General features: G+C 40.2%; 1 protein-coding gene across 4 annotated transcripts in view; it reads right to left on the bottom strand.

The window, feature by feature from the left end:
* The window catches only part of LOC122930441 (nitric oxide synthase, inducible-like), a 424,300-nt gene that overhangs the window by 11,995 nt on the left and 386,719 nt on the right, over nucleotides 1-25,586 (bottom strand). For all 4 annotated transcript variants that reach the window (XM_044283851.1, XM_044283853.1, XM_044283852.1 and 1 more), the window contains 17 exons: nucleotides 23,063-23,135; nucleotides 19,707-19,829; nucleotides 17,987-18,135; nucleotides 17,438-17,600; nucleotides 15,966-16,057; nucleotides 13,724-13,865; nucleotides 12,649-12,788; nucleotides 11,472-11,646; nucleotides 9,901-10,002; nucleotides 8,543-8,737; nucleotides 7,860-7,942; nucleotides 7,403-7,547; nucleotides 6,458-6,562; nucleotides 5,220-5,269; nucleotides 4,240-4,414; nucleotides 3,346-3,478; nucleotides 867-945 (listed from right to left, as the gene is read on the bottom strand). In XM_044283851.1, coding sequence (XP_044139786.1) covers nucleotides 867-945; nucleotides 3,346-3,478; nucleotides 4,240-4,414; nucleotides 5,220-5,269; nucleotides 6,458-6,562; nucleotides 7,403-7,547; nucleotides 7,860-7,942; nucleotides 8,543-8,737; nucleotides 9,901-10,002; nucleotides 11,472-11,646; nucleotides 12,649-12,788; nucleotides 13,724-13,865; nucleotides 15,966-16,057; nucleotides 17,438-17,600; nucleotides 17,987-18,135; nucleotides 19,707-19,829; nucleotides 23,063-23,135 — 2,124 coding nt within the window. The remainder of the gene's footprint in view (nucleotides 1-866; nucleotides 946-3,345; nucleotides 3,479-4,239; nucleotides 4,415-5,219; nucleotides 5,270-6,457; nucleotides 6,563-7,402; nucleotides 7,548-7,859; nucleotides 7,943-8,542; nucleotides 8,738-9,900; nucleotides 10,003-11,471; nucleotides 11,647-12,648; nucleotides 12,789-13,723; nucleotides 13,866-15,965; nucleotides 16,058-17,437; nucleotides 17,601-17,986; nucleotides 18,136-19,706; nucleotides 19,830-23,062; nucleotides 23,136-25,586) is intronic.

The raw sequence follows: 25,586 nt of genomic DNA, 5'->3' as shown, positions 1-25,586 counted from the left end.
AATTCATTTACAGCAGGACTTGACTATATTACTGAGCTTCCTAATTTTTTCATAGGAGAAGATAATTTGGTGTTAGCTACTTTTTATCATTATTGTCATACATATAGCAATAAGTCAGCATTGACATCTGCATCGTTATTTCCATTGTTCTGTTCCATCATAGGAGCTGTAGGACCCCCAAAAAATGGAATAACTGAATATCTGATGTGATGGACACCAACAGCGCCCAGTGGACTCCATTGACTATAATTGGGGGTCTGTCATGTTCCTGTCATGGTGTCCATCATTGAACTGGACAAAATAGTGCTGCATGCTGTGCTATATCATAAGAGCAGAACAAAAAATGGAAGTGCAAAAACTTTGATATAACAGACACCGAAAGTGTTTGAACAGCCCCAATTATAAATTATAATAGGGGCTCTTGTGTTTCCACTATATTGTCCATCATTTTACTAAACAAAATAGCGCTGCATGCTGTGCTCCAGCATTTTTGACAGAATTTGAGATGAATGGACAAACCCTAAGATTTTGAAGGTCTTCAGTCTTCCTCATTCAAATTCCTTACAGGCTCTGCCATAGTCAGGCTGTTTGGTGATTGGGTGATTGAAATCTGATTCATGATGCACATTTGGTCATCAGTTCTTTAGATCACTTTGGCTCAGCATATAAGCAAAATGTCAAAACTTATGACAATTGCTTACAGGTAAAACATCAAAGTCAAATGTCAAAAGACAAGTAAATCAAAGGCAAAGTCATAAGACTATTCTACGGAACACTTGACTGAATCCATTCCCATATCATTTAGCCTTTGGATCCCTCTTATTCCAAGCTCTAATAATAAATGCCATTGTTTTCAGGGTACTTACCTAGATTTTGGGCTTTGCAGATTTTCGTTAGATTTTAGGGTCATTTTTATGATACTTCTTGAATGCAGTTTTGAGAGGGCTAAACACAAAGGAAAAACACAACACTTTTGGTCATTTATGTGAATAATAGCTGATCATGCCTTACTTTCAGACTATACCCCTTAGTTTCTTTCTTTTAACAATATGTCATATTTAGGTGCTGATAAATCTTGTACTATGGGGGAGATTTATGAAACTGGTGTAAAGTAGAGCTGACTTAGTTGCCCATAGCAACCAATCAGATTCAACCTTTCATTTTTCACAGCTGCTTTGTCAGTTAGTCAGTTCTACTTTACACCAGTTTGATAAATCTCCACCTGTGTGTCTAAAATGGCACAATAATAAGGTTAAAGTATGCAGTTGCTGATTGCATGTCATTCACACACTCCATTCTGTAAACTGTTGATTACACTTGATTCTATGGGAAATTAAACAGGCGAGGCTGTGTTTAAAAGAAATAAAAATTGGCAACAAACGTATATGCATTGTATGTAGAGAACTTCATATTCTCCTATTGAAACCTAAACACTGAGGGACATTTATTAAGACAGGCTTACGCCAGAAACTGAAGTCCATCCCTGCCATGGGGCCGACATGTACTTCAGCTATAACTGACGCCAGTTTCTAGACTAAGGTATAGTAAATGTGGTGCGGTGCATGAAGCCCCGCTCCCTTTCTTGGCACTTTTGGAGAAGTGTTGAGAAGCTTAAAAAGTTGCAAATTATGGTGCATATATGGAATGCTAAAAAATGTGCAACTTTTTTCACGCCACAATAATGGTGTAATGCCCTTATGAAATGTCCTTCACTATGTTAGTTTGGGGATGTGCCCCCAGAAGTTACTCTGCCCTCGCCAGGGTATTTATATACAGGTTAGGGCAGCTAACTGATTATTTGCCCAAAATGAAGAAAAGCCCAGCTATGACTCTTCTGATTTGATAACTGTAACCCATTATCCTCCAGTCATCACTAATACACTCTTCCTTGTAGAAGGCAATTTGATGTTCTGGACAGATATGAAAGGCATAACAGTAATTATCTCCAGCATTTAGTTATCTGTCCATGTTTCCCATTAAACAATAGAGTCGGTCTGTTTTACAGTTTAAGAATAAGTGGTCCCTTTACACAGCTGTTAATGTGCACCTCACTTTGAAGGCTGTTTCCTTGGTACATAGCAACCACACCTTTTCCGGTTTTCAGCTTTTAGACAGATGTTGGGTAACAATGAGCTCTATGTAAGTACTATGCAGAAGGAGAAGGATAACTGGGAACATAAAAGCTGGCTTCCTTAGCCTTGGCAGCCTTACTCTTCCCAGCGTTAAGTCTGAGGAGCTACTTTTTGAAAATATGTTTGCATAAATAGCAATTACGAAATACATTGTTATTGTCAGAATTGCACACTTTAACCATTGATAGACTGTCTGTCCTAGTGTTCAGACTACATCTCCTCACGGGTTTGTTGGGTAAGGTTGGTGAATTGCATCATATCCACGACTAAAAGGAGTAGCTGCGATAATAAGATTATCATAGGCAATGGCCATTTATGCAACTCCGTAAATCGGGTTTCCCATAAATAACATGTATCCCTATATAGAATGTAACTGTTTTTAAATTGTCCATACAGTTTGTAATCATAGAATAATACCTGATCACCACTTCATATATTAACACTCAAAAGTAACCAATATCTAGTGCTTGGTGGAAGTCAAAGTGATTGACCCCCAACCAAGTTAATATTTATCTTTTTGATAGGTGAGAAATATTTGTGAAAATATCCTGTTTTTGAAGGGGCTACAGAGTCAAGCTTTACTTGTATAGGAGCTGAGCTGCAGTAACCCAGCATGGCCACTACACTGATAGGTGGGGTGCCAGATGTTGAACCCCCCCTCATCTGATATTGATGACTAGAGATGAGCGAATCGAAGTGAAATGAAATAACTTCGATCCGAATTTGAGGAAAAACTTGAAGCCAAATTTCCTTACGGAGAGGTTGTTGTGGCCATCTTGATCTTGAAACCACTGAAAACTCGTGCTCGGTGATGGGTGACATCACCACGCCACTGCACTGGCCGGGCTGATGACCATGCCCAGCCAGTGTAATGGCATGATGACACATCACCACATGAGATTTTGCTCGGTCTCTTCAATCAAGATGTCTACAGCGGCCTCTCCATGAGCAAATGAATAAGGTGAGGATGTTTTGGGGTTTTATTTTTACCCTCATGGGGTTCAATGACAGGGCAGCATTGTGCTCACTACATACAACGGAAGTAATTGATAACGAATCACATTTCTTTGTGAAATTCAGCGAAGCAGCCAAATCAATTTTTTTTTATAATTTTGCTTCTCACTATTGATGACCTATCTTAAGAAGTGGACATCAAAATCTGCAGCCCAGAAACCCCCTTTAGGTTCAAATAAAATTTTCATTAGACACATACCTTTGATGTGATCTAAAGGTTGACTTTCATTTATAAGACGATAATTTTCTGGAATCCAGCCTTCTGTTGAGGTATAACATTTTGGTAAGGTAATTTTCTGTCTGCCACGAATCTCGAACACTTCACAGGCAGCCTGAGAATGATAGAAGCACCCATGATTAATTGTGTGTATTGTTTATCTGTATCGTTTGTATGACACAAAAAAGTCCTTGAAAAAGTGAGTGAGGCTAAAAATAAGTGTAAAAAAGTTTTAAAAAGTTTTTACAAATATGAATAAACCAATAAATATTGTTGACATCGTCATTTCCTAAAATGCCAGTATTATTAAAATATAAATGTATTTATCCCATACAGTGAATATTGTAATGAAAAAAAATTATTATATGGCTGATTCGTTGTTTTTTGTATCTTCACCTCCCTCAAAAAATAAAAATAAAAATGCAAAAAGCCCTCACACAGCCCCATAGAAGTAAATAACAAAAAGTTATGGGGTCAGAACATGGCGATGCAAAGAAAAGTTTTTTTTATTAAGTTTTAATTAAAACACAAGACGACCGATATAAATATGGTATTGCTGTAATTATATTGACCCAGAGAATGAAGCTAATTCATCGATTTTAGCACAAAGGAAACACCATGAAAATGAAATGCATAAAACTATGGCAGAATTGCAAATTATTTTACAGTTCCACCGCATTTTGCATTTTTTTCCAGCTTCTCACTATACTGTTTGCAATATCAAATGGTGGTATTGGAAAGTGCAACTTGTCCTACCAAAAGCAAGCCCTAATACAGGTACGTGAATGGAAAAATAAAAAAGTTATTGCTCTGGAAGGCTAGGAGTAAAAAAACAAATATGCTTGGTCCTTAATGGGGTTAAACAGCTATGCATACCTTAAAAGTGTGGATGGCCCATGACAGAAAAGCTTCCTCTTGCCCACTAAGTTCATCTCCTTCACCTGTAGGGCTGATCTGGTTGGCACCAAGCTGTGCCAGTTTCTGGTCTAGGGTATGGGCAAATGCACAAAACTGTGGATACATGCTGGAGCCAAGTCCAAAAACAGCATACCTGGTGTAAAAGCAGAGGTCTGTGAGACACACATGTTATAGATAACATAGATAAGTAGACAATGTTATATACTATATGCATCACCAAAATTGTACCATAATATATATATCACATAGCATCATAAACTGAGCTGTGATAAAAGTAGGTTTCTGAAATGTGTTCTGCAAACCATGGATTTATCATTAATGTCTCTTTGTATCAGCCCACTTGGGCCGATGAAGGCTCCTGTTGAGCCTGGGAACTCCCCTCTTAGGACTCATGCACACGGCTGTTGTTCGGCAATTCCATGCATTGGGGACCACAACTTGTGGTCCCCAATGCACGGGCAACATCCGTGCGGATTCTGCAGATGGATCCAGAACCATTTAACTTGAATGGGTCCGTGATCAGTCCGCACTGCAAAAAATAGAACACCAGACACCAGGCTACCAACTGCTGCATGAGCTATTCCTCGAGATGATAATCTTTTTACATTGTCCTGGAGGATGGAAGCTAAAGCATTTCTCAACTAATACACTATAAGAGAATATATCTGTCTGCACACATTTCAGCAAGCGCACGCAACTGTAACCCATCCCACCCGCAGTATGATTCTGCAGCTCAAACATAGGCATTACCTTCAAAATCACTCACCCACTGACCACCATGGGTAAGCAGGTTTCGGCTGTCTGTGCTTGTCGTAACATCTGTCTGTTCCTTCACTTTACTAAATAATACTAATTATCCCTTCCTATGTTCTACATTACTGTATTGTTTAGGAGTTACAGCAGTTTACCCAGTGCAGTGTTTCTGTAGGCTTTCATACCTCAATTTGTCTTGCAATTTCTTCAAGTTGAAAATTGATTTCTTGAATTTCTATAAAATAAAATAAAAATATTTAGAGAGCGCAGGTGTTCTGCCCAGCTGGGTTAGAGAATCATTTCAGATCATGTCTGCCTCAGTCTTGGTATTTCTGAAGTGTGGTTATAGCACCATCTAGCAGTGTTAAGTTGCATTACACTTTGTTTTTCCTGTTACAAAGACTACTGCATTGTGGGTGGTGCACTGCATTGTGGGAGTGCAAAGAATTCTGGGAAAGAGAAGTCTCCAGTCTCCAGGACACAGTACAGAGCTGTCCTATTCATGTCTCCTTCTCAAACTCCACCATCCTTGTAAAATCATATCTGGTAAGAGATCTACCTTTGTTTCAGGGACATCATGTTATGCAGAGCTGTTCAGTTAGTTGTACTCGTTACTCAGGGAGTTGTTACTACTGTTAGCTAGACATGTAATCCTATGTATAGGCAGCCATTTTACCATGTGCTTTGAATGTCAATGCAAATGTTATAGTATATGCTATCCATGCTTGATACTTATACATGTTATTTGTATTCTTGTAGTTTTACCAAACAATCCTGATTTACCAATCAATTAATCAATCGTATATAATCAATCAATCACATATATACGATCTGTTGACAAATAAATAAGTTAGACTACAAATAACAGTCCTCTTATTTGGAAGACAGGAATGGTTTATGCTGAATGTCAGACTGCACATTGTGTGAATGTGTATGAAGACAGAACAGCAGGCAAAGCAACATCATTACTAGTGCAGTAATGTAAAGCTAGATTGTCCCTGTCATTCTATCTCTGTGTCTGTCTATCTATCTATCTCATATCTATCTATCTATCTCATCTATCTATTTATCTATCTTTCTATCTATCTTTCTAATATCTATCTATCTATCTCATATCTATCTATTATCTATCTATCTCATATCTATATCTATCTATCTATCTATCTATCTATCTATCTCATATCTATCTAAAATCTATCTATCTTTATATCTATCTCATATCTATCTATCTTAAATCTATCTATCTTTATATCTATCTTATCTATCTATCTATCTATCTATCTATCTATCTATCAATCTTTTCTAGAGTAATCTCATTTTTGTAGGTGCATTGGCTTAAATATCTGTCGCCTATGGGTTCCTTATTGCCTTAGAGTTGGCCATTTTTCCACTATAAAGTCTAAACCAGATATATTACACCCACCTCTCCATTGCTAGGGCAGTCACCATTCCCAAATGTACTTGTAACCACCAGGAGAAGAGATTCTTTATCCAAGTTTCCAATATTGTAATCTTCCATACAGACCACCTGCAATGTTAACCATTTTATTAAAACTACTTCTATACGATATGTTCCTACAGTGATCATTAAAATATTGATCTTATTTCTATAGAATAGCTGTTAAGGCTCTCTTCACACTGTGATGCTGCAAAAACTATCTATGATTTTATTGGTGATTTAATTCTTAAAATGGAAATGGAGGTAACTGCAGTACAACCCCATGCCGTTTTTGCTGTCAGGTTCTCCTCAATGATCACCATGTGAATAGACCAGCTGAGACACTTTTCAGTTGAAGCTAACCTTCTTGCATTTGACTGATCACCATGGATCTGACCACCATGGATTTCTGCCCAGAATGGGCACTATGGACATTACTTCTTGAATACCAGGTGTAGCAGCTCAGGGGGTAATCATTAATCTGCAGTTAATGATCAATGTGGATGATGAAGAGAGATCATGGAAGGAACAGTAGAAAGACATTTGCTTGGAAAGTCACAAGAAGCAGGTTCATATGTGCCCGCATTGCTGATAAAAATGCCTTCTGCACTTTGATTGACAGGACCAAAAAGGTGTGATCACGTTTACATTGCCTGGCCCTGTTAAATTGGAGAGGGTGCGGCAGTTGCAGATAAAGCAGAGCCTCTAGGTGTAATGGCAACGCTCCCGCTGCTCCTGAAGGCTCATTTGCATATATTAAAACATCACTTTTGTCAGCAATGCGGGTACATATAAAAATGGATCCAACACAGATGCCTTCAGCTGCCAAATGCACATGTAACAGGTCAGCCAGTGTCATAGGTACAAAACTGCTGACAGATGCCATTATTCCTTATAACAGCACATGTAAGGATACTATAGGTTTCTTACCTTAGTGTTAAAGGCATAGCTGAATAACATGTGCAACTTTTTTGCAAATGTCTCAGACTTCCCAGTTTCAGTTGCAAAGAGTATAGTTGCCTTCGTCCTGGCAGCCATAGTTTTCCGCATAAGTGTTGAAGCAAAAAGAACTGCCCTAAAATAACAAATACAAAATGTACATTAAACATATAATGTATGCAACTAGCAAAACATGTCAGAGCAACCTATCGCCCATTTCTATAACAGGATTAACAGATGTTTCCTAAGCGTCCAGCAATGTTTTCTTCTGCAATGTCCACCAACCAAGTGGGCTCTTACAGTTTCTCATTTCAGCAGCCTGCTTGCTCCATCATTACAATATTGAAATCTCCCTTGTCATAAATGGTAACAGAGGCGTTTCATGTCACTACAAGTGGAAAGGCTGGGTTCCTATTCAGATATCTGGGTTAAAAATCTTGACTCTTACTTGGAAATAACACTCAGTTTGAATTCCTTCTTCGTTGGTTTACGGCTCTCGTCATGCCACTTGTGAGTTTTCCAAGCGTCAATCTGAAAAAATGTTTTACGTTTCATTATCAATAAGCTAATAAAAATGTACAGGTAAATATTTTGTAGAAAGTGACAAGCTTCAACCTACGATTCTGATGAACAAAATCAGTGGTTGTTTACGCTAAATACAACTGTAATATCTTTTCCTAAAGAAGACTCATCGCCTCTCCTGACATGTCTGTTTTACTAAGTATTAGCATTCCCCATGTAATAACAGTTCTGGAGTATCTTTTCATGTAACTCATGTAACTTTCATGTGCTATTTCTCTATTATTCCTTCTAGAACTTATTTAATGAATTGCCAGAAGTTTGCAATAAAGGTCCAGCTGGGTGTTACCAGTTGTGGGTGTGTCCCTGCACAGTCTAACACTATCCAATCAGTGCTGCCAGTGTCAGACTATGCCGGGACCCATCCCCCCCCCCTCCAAATGGTAAGATCCAGATGGACCTTTATTGAAGACTCCTGACAATCCATTTATAAATTTCTAGAACAAATAAGATTTGTTATTACATGGGAAAATACAAGTGGTTACTAAAAACAGACATGTCTCGAGAGGTGATGGTTCCTCTTAGTAGTAAAAGAGTAGACTTTTCTCCTACCTGATAGTAGTAAAATGGATTCAGAATGTAATTGAGCATTTCCTGATGAAAGGCTTTAGTAACGCTTCCTGACATTGGTGGAACAAGCCAGACCCAATCTGCTGGACATCCTCCCCTTAACCGGTATTCATTCTCCATATGCTTCATGAAAGACTCGGCAGCAGAATGATGATCCATTATGGTCACATTGTTTTTCTAAAATAAAGAAATTGTTTTCTATAAGAACTTTGCATCCGTTTGATAAATCATTTCAGCAATCTGCCCCTGTCATTAAGATTTGCTAGATTTTTTCCAAGATTGACCATCTTATTGTATATTGTATATTTTACATCCATTTGGAGTCTTTCTGGAACAAACTGCTTCTCTCTGACGTTTATGACCTATGCATTCTACGATCTGTATCACGATGGGAGCTACGGGAAGCCAATTTAGAATGAGGTCAAAATTGATGACCCGAGTGGTCCATATCCTAGGAACAACCAGCTAAGAAGGGAGCCTTTAGACATTTCTGGGAATAATTTTCCTTTAAAAGGAAGAAGACTAACTGCACAATACCACTTACCGATGGCTACTCCGTAACTAAAAAGGGGTATCTCCATCTGATCCATATGATACGCCACAGATGCAGAACCAACCTCTGACACCCACACCTATCTCTAGAATACAGCCACCTCCATCTAATCTGGATGTGGCAGCCAGTGGTGGACACAGTGGTCACAATTATGGATGCAGCCAAGTGGGCTTTGCAATGCTGCTTCCATAGCACCCATGCAAGTGAATGGGAGTTACGGAAACAGCGTAGCACAGCTCACTTGGTTGTTTTCACCTCTAATTCTAGGTGGAACAAACTCAGGAGGGTCTCACTACTATATAGGAGTACCCCCTTAATGTCTTATCCAAAAAAGAGTCTTACGCACATGATAATTAGAGACCCCCTTGTTGCTGTTTTTTCAAGGAGGTGCAGAATGCCAATGAGGCTGTGAGAGCCAGACTATAAGGATGCTATGGGGCCCTTGGAGAGAAGCGTTAGATCCATTTCCTTTGACGACTAGAACCTGTGCAGGACTCTTAGCAAACAAGGGGAAGGGGGAGAGAATTGGCCCAATAATCATGAAAAGAGCTTTTATTTACTGCACAATCAAAAGTTATGTTTACATTTTCCATTGCAATTTAGGAGATGAGTCCTCACCGGTCATAGGCCAAAGGTCATAGTTTTGTACACAGCCTTGTGGCATGAATCCTAATTGTACACTGTACAGCGACAGCAATTTATTTATTTTTTGTAATGGAAAATAGATTATTTAAGCTTAATACATAAAGTATATTGACTTGAACTTGCCCATAATGGCAGAACTTACCTGAAAGCTGTATAGAACGGCTAAATTAAGTTCAACAACTGCGTAGTCTTTCCACAGAGACGCAAGCTTGTGAGTTTCTAAACCCATCCGCCTTCCAACTTCCTGGAAAGTCACATTGTTATATATTAGATATTTTACTCAAATGTAGATACAAACATAAAGAAGATCTGGATAATAATTCAACAGTTAGCTTCTTAATAATCTAAATGCATAGATGTTATTAAAATAATAAAAAATATATATCCTTTACTCCCCTTCCCAGTCTCTGCAGGACTGCAATAGTGATGTAATGAACTCAGCAGCCTTGTGCTATAAACCGCTGAAGCCAGTGACTGCAACGGTTTACAGGACTTCAATGCTGCAGCCCGGCAGCTAGGGGACTAAGTGGCGGCACTGGATTGGAGGGGGCGGGGAGTTGAGTTAAAGATTTTTTAAATTATTTTTTTAACAACATACAGGCAGTTGGCCGAAATAACTCTGATAACCCCTTTAAAGTTATTTTACTCAGGCTTGCCAAGAGTGGGATTGTCAGATGATGACGATGAGAGAATGCTGAGCTTTAACCAAGTTCCCGCAGCCTGCCTCCCTACACAGAAGATTTCTTCTGGGATGGTCACATGTTCTGCTGCAGCCAATGACTGGCTTCAGCAGTGACATGGCTAGATCACCACTAAAGCCAATCATTGGCTGCAGCAGGCCATGTGACCATGTCCAGGCAGCGCTGGAAGAAAATAATCAAGGGGTCGCAACATGGACATAGAGGAGGCAGTGCAGAGGATCAGATGGCGGGGAGCAGGAAAGTATAACAGGCTACATGTGCCTTCATTTCACTATTGCAGATTTAAAGGAAATGTATTTTACTGAACATGATTATTGGGGTGGCCATCTTGCCTGAGCTGCTCTTAACAGCATTTAGAAAGCATTAAGAAAATAGCTTTACGGCAGCCACATGGACCATAGACACAATGGTCAGGAGGGGACCTCATTGACGTCTATGGGAGAGTCTTCTAGGCGTGCTCTGTGACCTGTGCAGAGGTCATTGTACAAGGGAATAGTAGATAATATTTGAGAATCCTATTTGAATGTTGGATCCTGTGTTATCTATACACAGATGCAATATCATTACAGGCAGATTCAGAATGACAGATAAGCAGGTAACTGCAGTAAAGTGATCTGTACAGACCAATAAGTTGCGCCTATTATTAGGCTTAGTGACCAGTGAGAAAACCGCAGGGTTTTATTTATTTTTGTTTAAATATAGATATTGCCATTGAAAATTAAAAATAACATCATCAAAAATTATTAAAAAACATGTTAAGCATAAAAACGTGATTTAAACTATAGGTCATTTTCTGATGACACAGGCTGATCAGAAGTAATGACAAAAAAAACCTAACTTAGTTTCACAGCACACAAGAAATGGGTGGACTATGTGTCAGTTCCTGTTAGACTACTTTCCCATGGCCGCACTCAGTCATCTCTGCTGCAAAGGTTTCTTACTCTAAAAATGAAATGCTTAACCCTTAACCTCAGAACAAACCAACCATTGTATGAATGCACGTATGAGTTACCTCCAGCACATTGTACCGCTGAACATCACAGAAGTCTCGAACACCAATTTCTGTCCCCATGTACCAGCCATTAAAGGGGCAGGCTGTATATTCAATGCCTCCAACTTCGAGCATCATGTTAGAAACTGCAGGTAGCGTGTACCACCTCAGGTTGAGATCCTTAAACCACTCAAATCTGAAAATAAGACAAACACTTACTCAGATGAACATTGCTGCTATCAAATATTACCATTCCTAAAACAATTTAACAGTTTGGAGCAGGCAGCGTACCACACACCCCAACTACAGGTCTGGGGGCTGAGCAATGGACGCTTATAGGGTCTGATATTCATATTATATATAGTCATACTTTAAATTCAGTCCATCTTTCAATATTCTATATTTTAGCAGAATTCTATACAGAATGTGACTCAAAAATTCATCTCAAATTAGGCTGTTTACAACAATCCATAATAGCAGCATTAATAAAGAACCCTAAATGAATAGAGAGTAGGGGGAGCATATAATGGGCCATATACAGATGAGCTTCTCTTATCCTTTTTGGATTAGTCTATAGAACATCTATCTATCTAGCAATCATCTAACTGTCCAGTATCTATCAATCTATCCAAAAACAGAAAATTAGAGCTGCACCGTTAAGTTTAAGTAAAGATGTGTAGCAGCAGCTGCAGACATGATCATGTCTCCAAATTAATTAGAAATAAAATTCCACGGCACGCCCAAAAAAAGTTCTACCAATACACTGGTTATTAAAGAACACTACTACTGAACTTTTTTGGGGAGTGCGGTGAATTTTTTTATATCTATTTATCATTATTATTATTATTATTATCATTATTTACTCATATAGTGCTAACATATTCCACAGCATTTTACAGGGGCATTATGATCACAGACATTATCTATCTATCTATCTATCTACCTACCTATATATCCATCTATCCATCTATCATCTACCTGTCTATCTATCTAGCTTGAAAAAATGCTCCACTGAGTGAAAGTGTTCACATGGGTAAACAAAAAACACTCACTATTCAAGGATGCCTATGGAGTGCTACGCCTTTATTCAGGCATATATCGATCTTTCTGCTTTCATAGATATATACATGATATATCTGATCACAAAATTATACAATATTCTGTTTTTCAACTGATTTGAATTAGAACCATCTCTTACTTTGGGTGCTCCATTATAACTTCAGGTATTAGATCTCTAGGTATTTCAAATAATTCTGGATCCTCTCCATTTGCCTGCAGTACCAGAGGGAGAATCTCAAATCGCTCATATTTTGGCTTCCATCCAAGCTGCATACATAGCTAGAAAAATAGTTAAGATAGAATTATGAAATGTATGACATAATGTAATCTTCAGTATTTCCTTAAACCTTCCCCATCCACCCACCACATATTTATACACTGGATCAGTACTACTTAAAACAATTGTTTATAAATCTAACCCTGTACCTCTCAGTCATAAAAATAACAGCTTCTAATACTTTTAATCAACTGAATTCATAATAAATATCACATTAATATTAAATAAAGTTCTACAATTTAATGCACAAAGGGGAAGAAAGATCAGATAAAGAGGTTTGCTTTTTTATCCCTAGAAACAGCACCACTCTTGGTCATGGGCTGTTTCTGGTATTGCATTTTGGCCTCATTCAAGTAAAAGAACCTTAACTGTAGTATCAGACACTCAGTTTATAGATATGTGAGGAGCTGTTTCTCCAAAAAAGAAGTCCCTATGTTCTAATCTTGAACAATCCTTTAACCTAAAACCAAATCTAACTGTAATGTGTTCAGTAGCCCATTTACAATTATCCAAGGACAGAAATTATGTTTTCTTTTACTTATAAGCAAAAAAGCTGTGACAATCACATCTCTAGGATGCAGTCTACCATAAACCCACTGTGACCAGTTTCCCAACAGTCAGGACCTAAAGGCCCTGCAAAAATCAAGAGAAACTTGAGGTCCACCCTTTCCCCCAGATCATCAGGATGTCCCATATTCAAAATACTATCCCTCAATTCCCAGTTGCCATCCTTGTAGAGCTGCCATCCTTATTACACAATTTACTAATATTGCATTAAAACATGAAGCTAATGAAAAGTCTTGCTCTGGCTGCACAAAGAAGAACGAAGAAGGCTGTAGACAATCACTTCTATTTTTATAGTTCCATTTTTGTAATACAGAGGATGAATATAACTGCTAAAATATTTCTTGTGTGCAGATATCCTCCAGTCACATACCTCTGTAAACTCTATGCTGGCAGGATCTCCAATGATTACCCCATCGGGCATTTCATACCCTGCATACCGAATCAGCTGGCTGTTCCAGACTCTGAAGTCATGTGTCCCATCAGTACGCTGAGGAAATATGGTAATCGCTGACCTGAGAGAAAGACAATATGGAACAATTCATATGAATTTCAGTGAAAACTAGGTTAATAATTATCTTGAAACATTCTCATGGAACATTGGCAGGTTTACAGATGTAAGAGTTTCATCAAAGATGGAGAAGCATCATGGTTTCCTTTTGGCTTTCAGGTGGCATGACCTCACATATTCCACTAACCTCTGGCTGGGTCAATGTCTGAGCAGAGGAGGATGTGCTGTGTTTGACTGTGGTAGATATAGCATTTAAACCAGACCCCATACATAGTCTGATGGAGAAAACACTAACTTTCACACAGTGCATTATAGTGCTTTGCCTTTAGGATCATTAAGTCAAAACAAAATAACTGAAGACTTTGTCAAGTCTTAGGAACTTTGAGAACCCACTGGGTTAAAGGTGTTTTCCCAATCTTTCACTCTGATGGCCTATCCTCAAGATAGGCCTTTGATATTTGAGACCCCACACCTCTGACGATCAGCTGTTCTGAAGTAGCTCCAGCAGGAGAAGTCAGCACCAGAACTACATCTGTGCCCATTATGAGCAGTGGACGGAGGTGCTTACTATAGCGCTTCTCCATTTGAAGTGAATGGGAGCAGCACTGTAGTAACCAGCCCCGTCAACTACAGATCAGATATTGATGGTCTATTCTACAGTATATCCTAAGAAAACCCCTTTTTAGAAAATACTGTAGTTTACCTGCAATTGTTCAAAAAATGACTGATTAAAAGAAATCTTTGTGTCATTTGAGATGTACTCAGTTCTACTACAGCTTAATATAAGGAAACATTAAGTTACTTAACATTATATTCAGAACTCTACCAGAGTGTTCACAGCCCAGCTGGTCTTTAAATGGTATATCCAACTTTATAACCATGTTTATAATGCTCTGCTGCACATACCAAAATTGAGGTAACTTTCATTTTGGTTAGAAAATCTCTCTGCATATGGTGCAATTCTGTGTGGTTGCTGTTGTTTCTGTGGGGCTGTGTCTGTGGGGCCCAGGAGTCCTTAGCCTGACAGCAGGGCACCGTTGGACTGCTAGGTATCGCTGCCCGTAGATGCGGTGGTAGTCACCACATGGAGAGTAGGGGCACACTCAAAAAAGGCCACCTTGACGTGGTGAGTAGGCTTATGCATTTTGATAAAAAAAAGTACTGTATACAAAGCAATAGATCAATGCGTAGTTTGCATAGTAATGTATACTGTATTTTTTATAAAAATCTACCTTTTGGGTCCACAGCTCCTATGCAGACCTATCTGTCGCTATAGTTACATACAACAAACAAACCTTGTACAATCTGATCTTTAATCCCAACAATATACTAAATTGCTTCATATTTGTTTCTTTAAGATGAACTGAATTAATAAAAAAATTGAACAGTTGGCAGTATGCAAATCCATTCACCTTATATATGCCAATTTCACTGTTTTGCTTAAAGCGGTTATCCCATGATTAATGTAAAAAATAAAAATCAGACACCGTATAGTCCATGACAACACCTTTCTAACAAAGCTAGAACCAGCACATGGATCCAGAGATCTCCCCATTCATTGCTCTGCTAGATTTATATCAAGCTGGCAGCTCATGGGAAGTGTCTTTCTGCTGCAGCTCAGGGGGCGTGTCCATGCTCTACCTATCACAGCTCAAGAGGCAGATGAAGGATGAAACTGAGCATGTGCGGCCATCTCAGTGAGCATGTCAAAGAAATAAGAAAAAGAACAAACAGCAGGTGGCACTATACAGATACATTTTATTGAATAACTCTGTGGCTATACCAAATTTTTAACTACATGCAATTACAAAAGTATTCAGATCCAGGTGCTGGTTTGAAAACTGTTGAATATTTTTCGTTGGACAACCCCTTTAAGTAATCTATTGATATTAATAGGGTTATTAGATATTAATATATCATATAAATTTAATATCACTGTATTTATAGACCAATTGCCTATTTTTACAGCAGAGAAGAAATTTTTAAGACGGGTACATATTTACCATGCTACATATCTTACAAACATTGCACCTACCACAACAGATGGAGAATGAAGTTGCATGAAAATTTGATAACTCTATTTTAAAAGGAGACATAAAATTACCTTATATTACCACCATTTGAGGAGTATTTTATATGACGACAGATGAGCTGGAACATTTCTTGAGTTGTCTTGCAGTCCCGGGCATCAAACACCTTAAATGGAAAGTATGAGATGGGATTCATGGAATTTAGCAGATAATTATTAAATATCTTATGCCCAACCATGACATCATGTATTAGGGAGACAAATTAAGAATGTCTCCTGATTATATGCCTGTTATTTTTATGTAATGGAGGGAAGCAGAATCAAAATCCCTAATGCAGTTGATACTAAACTTAAAATTTTAGTTTAGGTAAAAATATCACACACAAAAAGGAAACAAAAGCTCACCGCCTAGATAAATTCAGTTCACCGCTTGGTGCGCAGAGACACTGGACCAGATTCCAGGTGTATTGCAGCAACTGAAGGAAGGACATATCCAGCGCCGAGTATAAACGTGAAATAAAAACTTTATTTGGATGTTCATAAAATTTTATGTGGGAATGCACCACCGTTTTTTTATGTATATCCAATAAATAAAGTTTTTATTTCATCTATATGCTTGGCGCTGGATATTCTCTTCCTTCAGATGCTGCATAAATATCACGATTACCAGATTAGTTTCAAGGCCCAGTGTATTGGTACGTGAATCTGAAGAGAACCTGACCCGGGAAGGAGCAGCTGTATGTAAATGGAGGGTTCTGGTGTGGGGTCTGAATAGATTTTGTGATCTGTGAGTCTGGATTTCTTTTGGGGTCTAGAATCTAAGTTGATTTGGGGGTCTGGTTTGGGGGTCTGGATTCTTTAGGAGTCTTGTCTGGGGTTTGCATTAAATTTAGGGATCTGGCCTGAGGTCTGGATTTGGGATCTGATCTAAGGTCTGGTGTGGTTTGAGATCTGATTTACGGTCTCCTTTAATTTTGGGGTCTGATCCAGGGTCTGAATTCATTTAGGCTCAGGACGTCATCTGTGTGCTGTCCGCATCCATGTGGCCATTTCGCGAATTATAGAACATGCCCTATTCTTGTACGTTTTGCAGACAAGAATAGCTATTTGTAATGATAGGTTTGAGAAAATTGCAGAATGCATATGTCTGCTATCTGTATTTTGCTGATCCGTGGTTTGCAGACCGCCAAATGGATACAGTCATGTGTATGAAGCCTTATACGAGGCATACTGCAGTGCGGCAATATAGTTATGGGACCCATATTACAGGTTCATACAAATTAAAGCAAGCCGTTATATGTCTGTGTGCATGAGCCCTCAGTCACATGATACATACACATGTACACAGGGTAAGATTTTGGTGGTCTGCGTATTAGGTGGCACCAAGCCAAACTTTTGTAGCAGGGTCCATGGGCTTTAATTACGTCTCTGTTTTGCTGATATTTTCTAGGTTCTCATCAAAGGCAGTTCTATCTTCACAGATGATTATCATTTGATAATAAAGGGAACCCAAAAGACATATTCTTGAGTACTAAAGATTTATTTACCTGCAAATTACTCCACTGGATCCGTCCTATACACCTGGGGGCATTTCTCCACGCCTGTTTCGATGCAAATACCAACTCATCGTATGTTAACTGGTAGGTTCCCGTATGTTCAATATCTTTGGTCACTGTTTCCAGTCTATTAAGGTAGTTTTCTATTTGGGGTCTGAAATAAATTGAGAGAAAAATGATATTTAAATATTTTCATGTTATTATAATAGAGAAATGGCCTAAGTATTAAGGGGCTTTTCTTGCTGATTCCTTTAGCCTGGTAGTATTATTGGTTGATGAAAGAGTAAACTAAATACACATGGAAACAGAAGTCTGATGCATACTACTATAATTTACAGTAAATATAATTATATTTATTCAGGGGTGTAGATATAGTCGGTGCAGATGTAGCAGTGGTACCCTGCCCTCTGACACATAAGTCTTAGAAATGGAACATGGAAGGTGGAAGGAACTGTAGTGGAGCCCTGGACCTTCAAGTTACAACTCTGTACTGACTTTCTGGACAGAGACTGGACCAAACTACTCATAACGATAACTTACTCTTTGAAAGACTTGTAATATTGATTAATAAACTCCACTGCTTGAGGTAATAGAACATCCTGAGGTATTGCCTTATCCCTTGGACCTCGCATGTAGCACTTAGGATTCATTATTGATCCATGACAAACAGATGACTGGCAACCAAGGCTCTGCAAATGAAAAATGTGATTCATTATGTCATCATCATAACACTTGAGGAATTTCTTAAAGGGAAAACATCTGAAGCTTGAACGAGGGTCCGTGGCTTAAAGGGGTTTTCTGGTTAGATAGTTATTCTATAGCCACAGGATAGGGCATAACTATTAGATTTGCAGGGGTATGACCACTGGGACCCAAACCAGTTATGAGAATGGAGAACCTGTAACCCCAAAATGAATGGAGCCACTAGTAAAGCATGTACATTGCCGTTCCATTCATTGTATACTGGGCGGAAGGAGATAGCCGAGTACAGTGCTTGTCTATTTCCGTTTTTTTTTATAAAGATAATTGGAGCGCAAGCACATGTCTGACTTGCTGCTCCATTCACTTCAAAGGCATGGGGACCCTGTTTTTGCAATAATTTGGGATCCTGGCAGTCTTACCCCCACAAATCAAACAGTTATCCCCTATACTTTTAATAGGGGATAAGTCATGTAAGGGTATTACCACATGGTTGGCTTCCTAATTAAGTTTTGGAAGCCAAAACCAGGAGTGAGTTCAAAAAAGAGAAGTCCTATCTGTCCTTTATACTTTATCTGCTTTTATGATTAACTCCCGATTTTGGCTTCCAAAATTACATGAGTAAACCTGACCGTGAGTATATAGCCTAACCAGAATACAAATTTTCTGTAACACCTATAGAGATAAATGTGTGTCACCTCTCCATGCATTTTCATTGTGGTCATGGCAGGCATCTCAGGCAGGAAAGGGGTCAGGGTTTTCTTTGGGACCTGCATCTATCACACATGAACTATGCTTGGGGCATGTTCCTTGGACTCTTCTTGTAAGTGGATGTTCTGGGTGGATTTGGATGGTACCCACTCCCGAGAGAGATTACTTAGAAAACCAATTTCAATTAACTTATTAGGGATTAAATAAAGGGGAGTCCCCAATACAGAAAAGAATGGCTACAATAATCATCTTTTGCTCTGGAGAACCTAGGGGTTGTGCAGACAGCAGAATGACTAAAATCTGTGTAATGCTTCATTTCCCCTCTGGTGGGCCCTAACGGGGGACTGAATACATATTGGTTCTCTCAATGATCACAGATGATTACTTGTAACCCAGAAACAGATCACCCTGTGATCAACCTATTGTTAGGGGATCCTTCTAACTGGAAGGGATTGTCCAAAGCAGACAAACCATTTAACAATGCAACATCACCAAAGCCAAAAGAGGCAATAGTAGAATGACTAATATAGGTTGGGTGCTTATAGTAGAATGAATGTCTGCTACATTTGTCCATGGGAATATACCAAGTGATACTGTTGATCAGAGGCACCCGGAATTGTGCAAGAAGTTTCTACAACATGAACTCATACAAGAAAGGCAGAATTGATAACATCGCCAAGACTGAAGGATTGCTGTTATCCCCAGGGACATGATATAACTCTTCATGTAATCCGCTATTCACGATGGAGTGCACAAATCTGTATCAATCTGTATCTATCTGAATCAATTATGTCAAATGTAGTCAAAAGAAATGAGGAAGAAATTAGAAAGTTGGCATAGGACATCCTACCTGTTTTGCACTGAGATGTAATGTGTCTTGCAAAATCTTTCCATTCTCATAGTTTCTTAGCTTTAGATATTTGGGACAAGCCACTTTTTTGCATGAATGACCATGGTTTTCCGGAGCACCCTTCTGAAAGACACAAATACGGTTAATAGAAAGCTCATAAGTGAAAGATTTATTGTCTTCCCTGTTGTGGCACCATCCCAATTTCCAAATTAGGGAAGAGACATGGCCTTTGAAGAGTAAGATTAGCATAGTTTGAATTTTAGGGTGGTTAAATTGATGAGTGGAATAAGGGTGGATCAGGATGTAATCTTATCTTATCATGGGCAATGATGGAAAATGTGTTGTTCCACTGTGTAAGGCAGTGAGTTCCTTTTAAAGGGTCACTTCCATCAGGGTATTTTTAAATGTCAATATTCAAAAAGAACAATATATGAAATGAGGCAATAATTGTAGGGTGGACAAACAATTGCCCAGAGGCCTCCACCACCAAGGAACCTCCAGTTTCCAGTTTCCAGTAGATGAACAAAGTATATTAGACTACTTAGTACTGTAGTCTGTGTATGCTGCCGTCCTTAGCAGAATCAGGTGTAAATTATCTAATGCATATGGACAGCTTAACTAACTTATTAGAGTTACTAAGGAGGGTCACTCTAGAAATTTCTGTCCAGAGGTTTCTACCACCTTTGGATCAAGTGGCCTCCTGATCCAGTCCTTGATGAAAAGGGTAGTCTCAAAATGTCTCTTCCTTCATAGGAAATTGCTGCAATATCTCAAAAATATTCAGTATTCAGTTTAACTCCTAACATTTGTTCTTTTTCCCAGGATTTTTAAAGGGGTTATGCCACAACTTTTTTTTCTGCTCAGTTATCTGCTTATTTAGAGATAGCAAGGGGTGCTACCAGAGATTACAATGCAATCAGTGGCGTAGCTACAGGGGTCGCAGCGGTCGCAATTGCGACCGGGCCCCTGAGCCAGGGGGGCCCACGGCCCCCCCACCGCCTCCTATTCAAAATGTTATCTAATAGTGCCGGGGCCCGGGGCAGTGCGCACGGCGCAGCGCAGGCTCTAGTAGGCAGGCACTAGGCAGCTCAGCTCACCACGTGTGTCAGAGGGGGCGGCGCCGGCCGCGGAAGCAGACATGTGAGGTCTGAGTGACTGGGAGCCGGAGGCGTGGTTTCTCCCAGTCAGATACTGTCAAAAGAAGCAGCAGGCGGCAGCGGCAGTGACTGTGCGGCGCGAGGTTAGTTTTCTTGACTAGCCTCGGCTCGGCCCTCGGCTCTACTCTCTCTGACTCTGAGTCTGAGACTAGTGACAGGCGGCGGCAGCGCAGTGAGCAGAGGCGCTAGCTAGCCCAGCTCCAGCTTGATGATGGGATGGTCTGGGAATCTGTGATCTCTTAGTGGCAGGCGGCGGCAGTGCAGAGTCCAGCCCAGCCCAGGGATCAGATCAGCTTGATGATGGGATGGGAATCACTTTTGATGATGGGATGGGATCATGGAAATCACTTGATGATGGGATGGGATCATGGGAATCACTTGATGATGGGATGGGATCATGGGAATCACTTGATGATGGGATGGGATCATGGGAATCACTTGATGATGGGATGGGATCATGGGAATCACTTGATGATGGGATGGGATCATGGGAATCACTTGATGATGGGATGGGATCATGGGAATCACTTGATGATGGGATGGGATCATGGGAATCACTTGATGATGGGATGGGATCATGGGAATCACTTGATGATGGGATGGGATCATAGGAATCACTTGATGATGGGATGGGATCATGGGAATCACTTGATGATGGGATGGGATCATGGGAATCACTTGATGATGGGATGGGATCATGGGAATCACTTGATGATGGGATGGGATCATGGGAATCACTTGATGATGGGATCATGGGAATCACTTGATGATGGGATCATGGGAATCACTTGATGATGGGATGGGAATGGGATTTGGGCGGCATTATGGAATGGGATCATGGAGTGGCCAGTGGGAGTCTGGGACTCTCACTCTGAATTCTGTGGGAATCTGTCTCTGAAGTGGTTACTGGCCACACTACTTACTGTGTGTGTGTGCCAGGCCCAAGGGGCAGGCCGCAGGCAGGCAGTGTGTGGGCCTGCACCAGGCAGGGGCACTGGCGACTGCTGTTACTGTGAGCCAGGAGAAGCAGTGCACTGCAAGCAAGTGTGGGTGCATGCCACTGTGCCAGCCTGCCAGGGGCAGGCTGCAGGCAGCGGCCCAGGCCCCCAGCGTGATCTGTTGCTGACTGGCGCTGGGCACTTAAATTAATGACAGTGTGTGTGTCTGTGCCAGGGGGCAGGCCACAGGCAGACAGTGTGTGCGCCTGCGCCAGACACTGGCCCTGGGGTAGGCAGTGACTGTGAGCCTTGTGTGCAATAATGCTGGACTGACCCATACATCGGCTATATACGATATTACCAGTCCGTCCGTATATAGCCGGTTGATGGGTCAGTCCAGCATTATTGCACACCATGTGCTGTCTGAAGAATTTTTTCACTGCACATCTATCAAATTTCGCCCTGAATTTAATTTGTAAATATATTAGCAATTAAAATCGGGGTCTGGTGGCGTTATGAAACGGTATTGAGGGTAGGGGGGCCCAAACTGAACTCTTGCACCAGGGCCCATGAGCCTATAGCTACGCCCCTGAATGCAATGGCACATACAACATTTTTTATTGCATGTATATTGCAATAATACATTAACAGTGCCCTATTCATTGCATAGTAACAGTTTTTGTGAGAAAAGGGGCAGGCCAAGAACAAAATGTATCACCTATCCAGGATAGATAATGAAAAATGATTGCTGGTGGCCAGACTTCTGGGATCCCCACGGATCACAATAACAGGGGTCTCACTTATTGAAATGGAGCAGCAATGTGCATGCACAACTACCGCTCCATTCAGTGCCTGTGTCGTTTCCTCTGTCTTTCTAATAGAAGTAAATGGAGCAGTGGTCACCCATGCACACTATCGCTCTGTTCACAAAGGAGACTCAGGTTCCACTGTTCTTGTGATCGGTGGAAGTCCCAGATTTGACCCTCCCCAATAATCATAAATGTATATAGTTAGTTGGCACTCAACACAACGCATAGTTAATTATCCGCAGCTTTGGAGGGGTGAGCCGCTGTACAAGTTATTTTTGCCTATACATATCCACAGGCTAGGCGAGATATATTATTACTGGGCTAACCGTTTAAATAATCAAGATACAAACACAAATGTTTTATTACTTTATGTCATTAATGTATCTTATATGCCAGGGCCACCAACTCTAGCAACCAGCTCAGACTAAACTAGGTGATCATTTAGTACTTACTTGTAATCCTACTTTTATTTCGGCCATATCACTTTTGGTGTCATTGGATTTGGTGTCCTTTTCTTTCAACTCACTTTAAAAAAATAAAAATATCATGGGTGGTTAATAGTAGCAGTAATATGGTCAGGCACAATTTTTTTTATTTTATTCAAATGTTTTATGTTATCTGTGATGAGATTTACATATGATATTAGCTTCCCCTTTGTTGTCTGCAAGTCACAGGTACAGCCTTTTACCTCTTAATGGTAAGTGACAGGCGAACAAAATAAAGTAAGGAGTTTATCCAGTAAGATATGTATTATAACTGGATAGAGCTTCTCTAGACTGAATGTCAGCCAAAATTAGGGCACGTGGACATGGGTTGTCTTTATAAGGCAACCCTTTAATATACAGTATGGTAGCAAAAACTGCAGAATTACATGGCACAAAGGGAATTTGGAGCGCCTCCAGAGCAAGATCCCCTCTTTACGATGGCTCATCACCTGCTATGACTTCTTCATGCCCCAGTAGGTTAATGATTTTCATGATGGACCAGCCCCTTAAACTGAAAACAGACCATCCTTGGTATGAAGCTGATGAACATAGACTTTAGATTTTGTAGCTACATCCTGGCAACTTTGGCAGTCTAAGACCTGGTAAATCCACAGTCAAGCGTTTTTCTGGGATCTTTCTTGCCTGACCTTTTATCTTCCCCTCAGAGGTACACGGTGCCAGCTACGACTAGAAATGACTCATCTCTATAGATCTATTGAATAAATGATAGCAACCAATCGGATTCCACCTTTCATTTTCCAAAGGAGCTGTGAAAAATGAAAGGTGGTATTTGATTGGTTGCTATGGGCAACTAAGCCAGTTCTACTTTACACCAGTTTGATAAATCTCCCCCATAGTGTCTGTACCTAAACATGTCCATGTCACAGCCAATAGCAAAATCTGTACATACAGACACATTGCTTTTTACAGTATATCCAGTACTGTGTTATATAAATCACATCTAATAGAAGTATAATGAGTTCATCAGTGCTGAGCTGTTATCATGTAACATTTTCATTTCCATTTGAGAAATTGTGAGAGGAGGATTCCTATCAGATTTCCTGCACCTCCCTTAGTGCAGTTTCACAAGTACAGCCCTTATAAACTGTAAGTCAATTATCATTGACATTCTCAGACTATTATACACTTAACTAAAAATGTTATGGTATCCCTTAAAAGGGTTATTCCCAGGGGTGGGATTCAAATTTTTAACAACAAGTTCCCTACTCAACGCGGCGTCACGACACATGTTTACATATACATACACCATATATGTGCAACACACATACACATAAATACACCATATACATGGTACACATACACACACATACCACCCAACTAAGGAGCTAAACTATTAGCGGAGTGCAGAGCCATTGAAGCGAACATCTCCAGCTGCCCTGCCGCCGCCAGAGCACCGAATCGGGACTTAGCCGGTAACATGGTTCTCCGATCCAGTTGTAATTTTAACAACCAAATCTGGAGAACTGAGGGAACTGGTTGAATCCCATGCCTGGTTATTCCATGAAAAATATTCTACAGTTTTCAAACCTGCACCTGCATCTGAATTATTCAATGAAACCCATCTGTATAGCGCCACCTTCTGTTTACTCTTTCTAATTTCTCTGTCCACCTCACTCAGCTCACCTCACTTAGTTCCATCCTCCAACTGCCACCAGCAGCAGCAGACAGTACATGCCCCCTGAGAAAGGACACACCCGTGAGAAAGGCTAAGTCCCATGAGAAAGGATATACCCCCTGAGAAAGGAGATGCCCATAAGAAGGCAGATGCCCCATGAAAAAGGATATAACCCCTTAAAAAGGAGATGCCCATGAGGAAGGATATACCCCCTGAGAAAGGATATACCCCCTGAGAAAGGATATACCCCCTGAGAAAGGAGATGCCCATAAGAAAGGATATACCCCCTGAGAAAGGATATACCCCCTGAGAAAGGAGATGCCCCCTGAGAAAGGAGATGCCCCCTGAGAAAGGACACACCCCATAAGAAAGGAGATAAGTAGAGCAATTAGAGCAATATTTATTATACATTTCTTATAAAATTAGTCACTTGCAAGTTTTTGTAAATGTCACCTGTCTTTACCATGGGAAGAAATCCAACCATCTTGTTTTTCCTTAGGCCTCATGCACACGACCGTTGTGTGTTTTGCGGTCCGCAAATCGCAGATCCGCGAAACACGGAAGCCGCCTGTGTGCCTTCCGCAATTTGTGGAACGGAACATTAAAAAAATGCTTATTCTTGTCCGCAAGACGGACAAGAATAGGGCATGTTATATTTTTTTTGCGGGGCTACGGAACGGAGCAACGGTTGGGGACAGCACACGGAGTGCTGTCCGGATCTTTTGCGACCCCATTGAAGTGAATGGGTTCGCACCCGAGCCGCAAAAACTGCGGCTTGGATGCGGACCAGAAAACGATCGTGTGCATGAAGCCTTACTATGAGGGAATCAATTCTAAATTTGGGACCCAAAAAGT

This window comes from Bufo gargarizans, chromosome 3 (assembly GCF_014858855.1).
Source record: "Bufo gargarizans isolate SCDJY-AF-19 chromosome 3, ASM1485885v1, whole genome shotgun sequence".
Lineage (NCBI taxonomy): Eukaryota > Metazoa > Chordata > Amphibia > Anura > Bufonidae > Bufo > Bufo gargarizans.
Note: the sequence above shows the minus strand (reverse complement) of the source record. Positions and strands in the feature narration are given on the sequence as shown.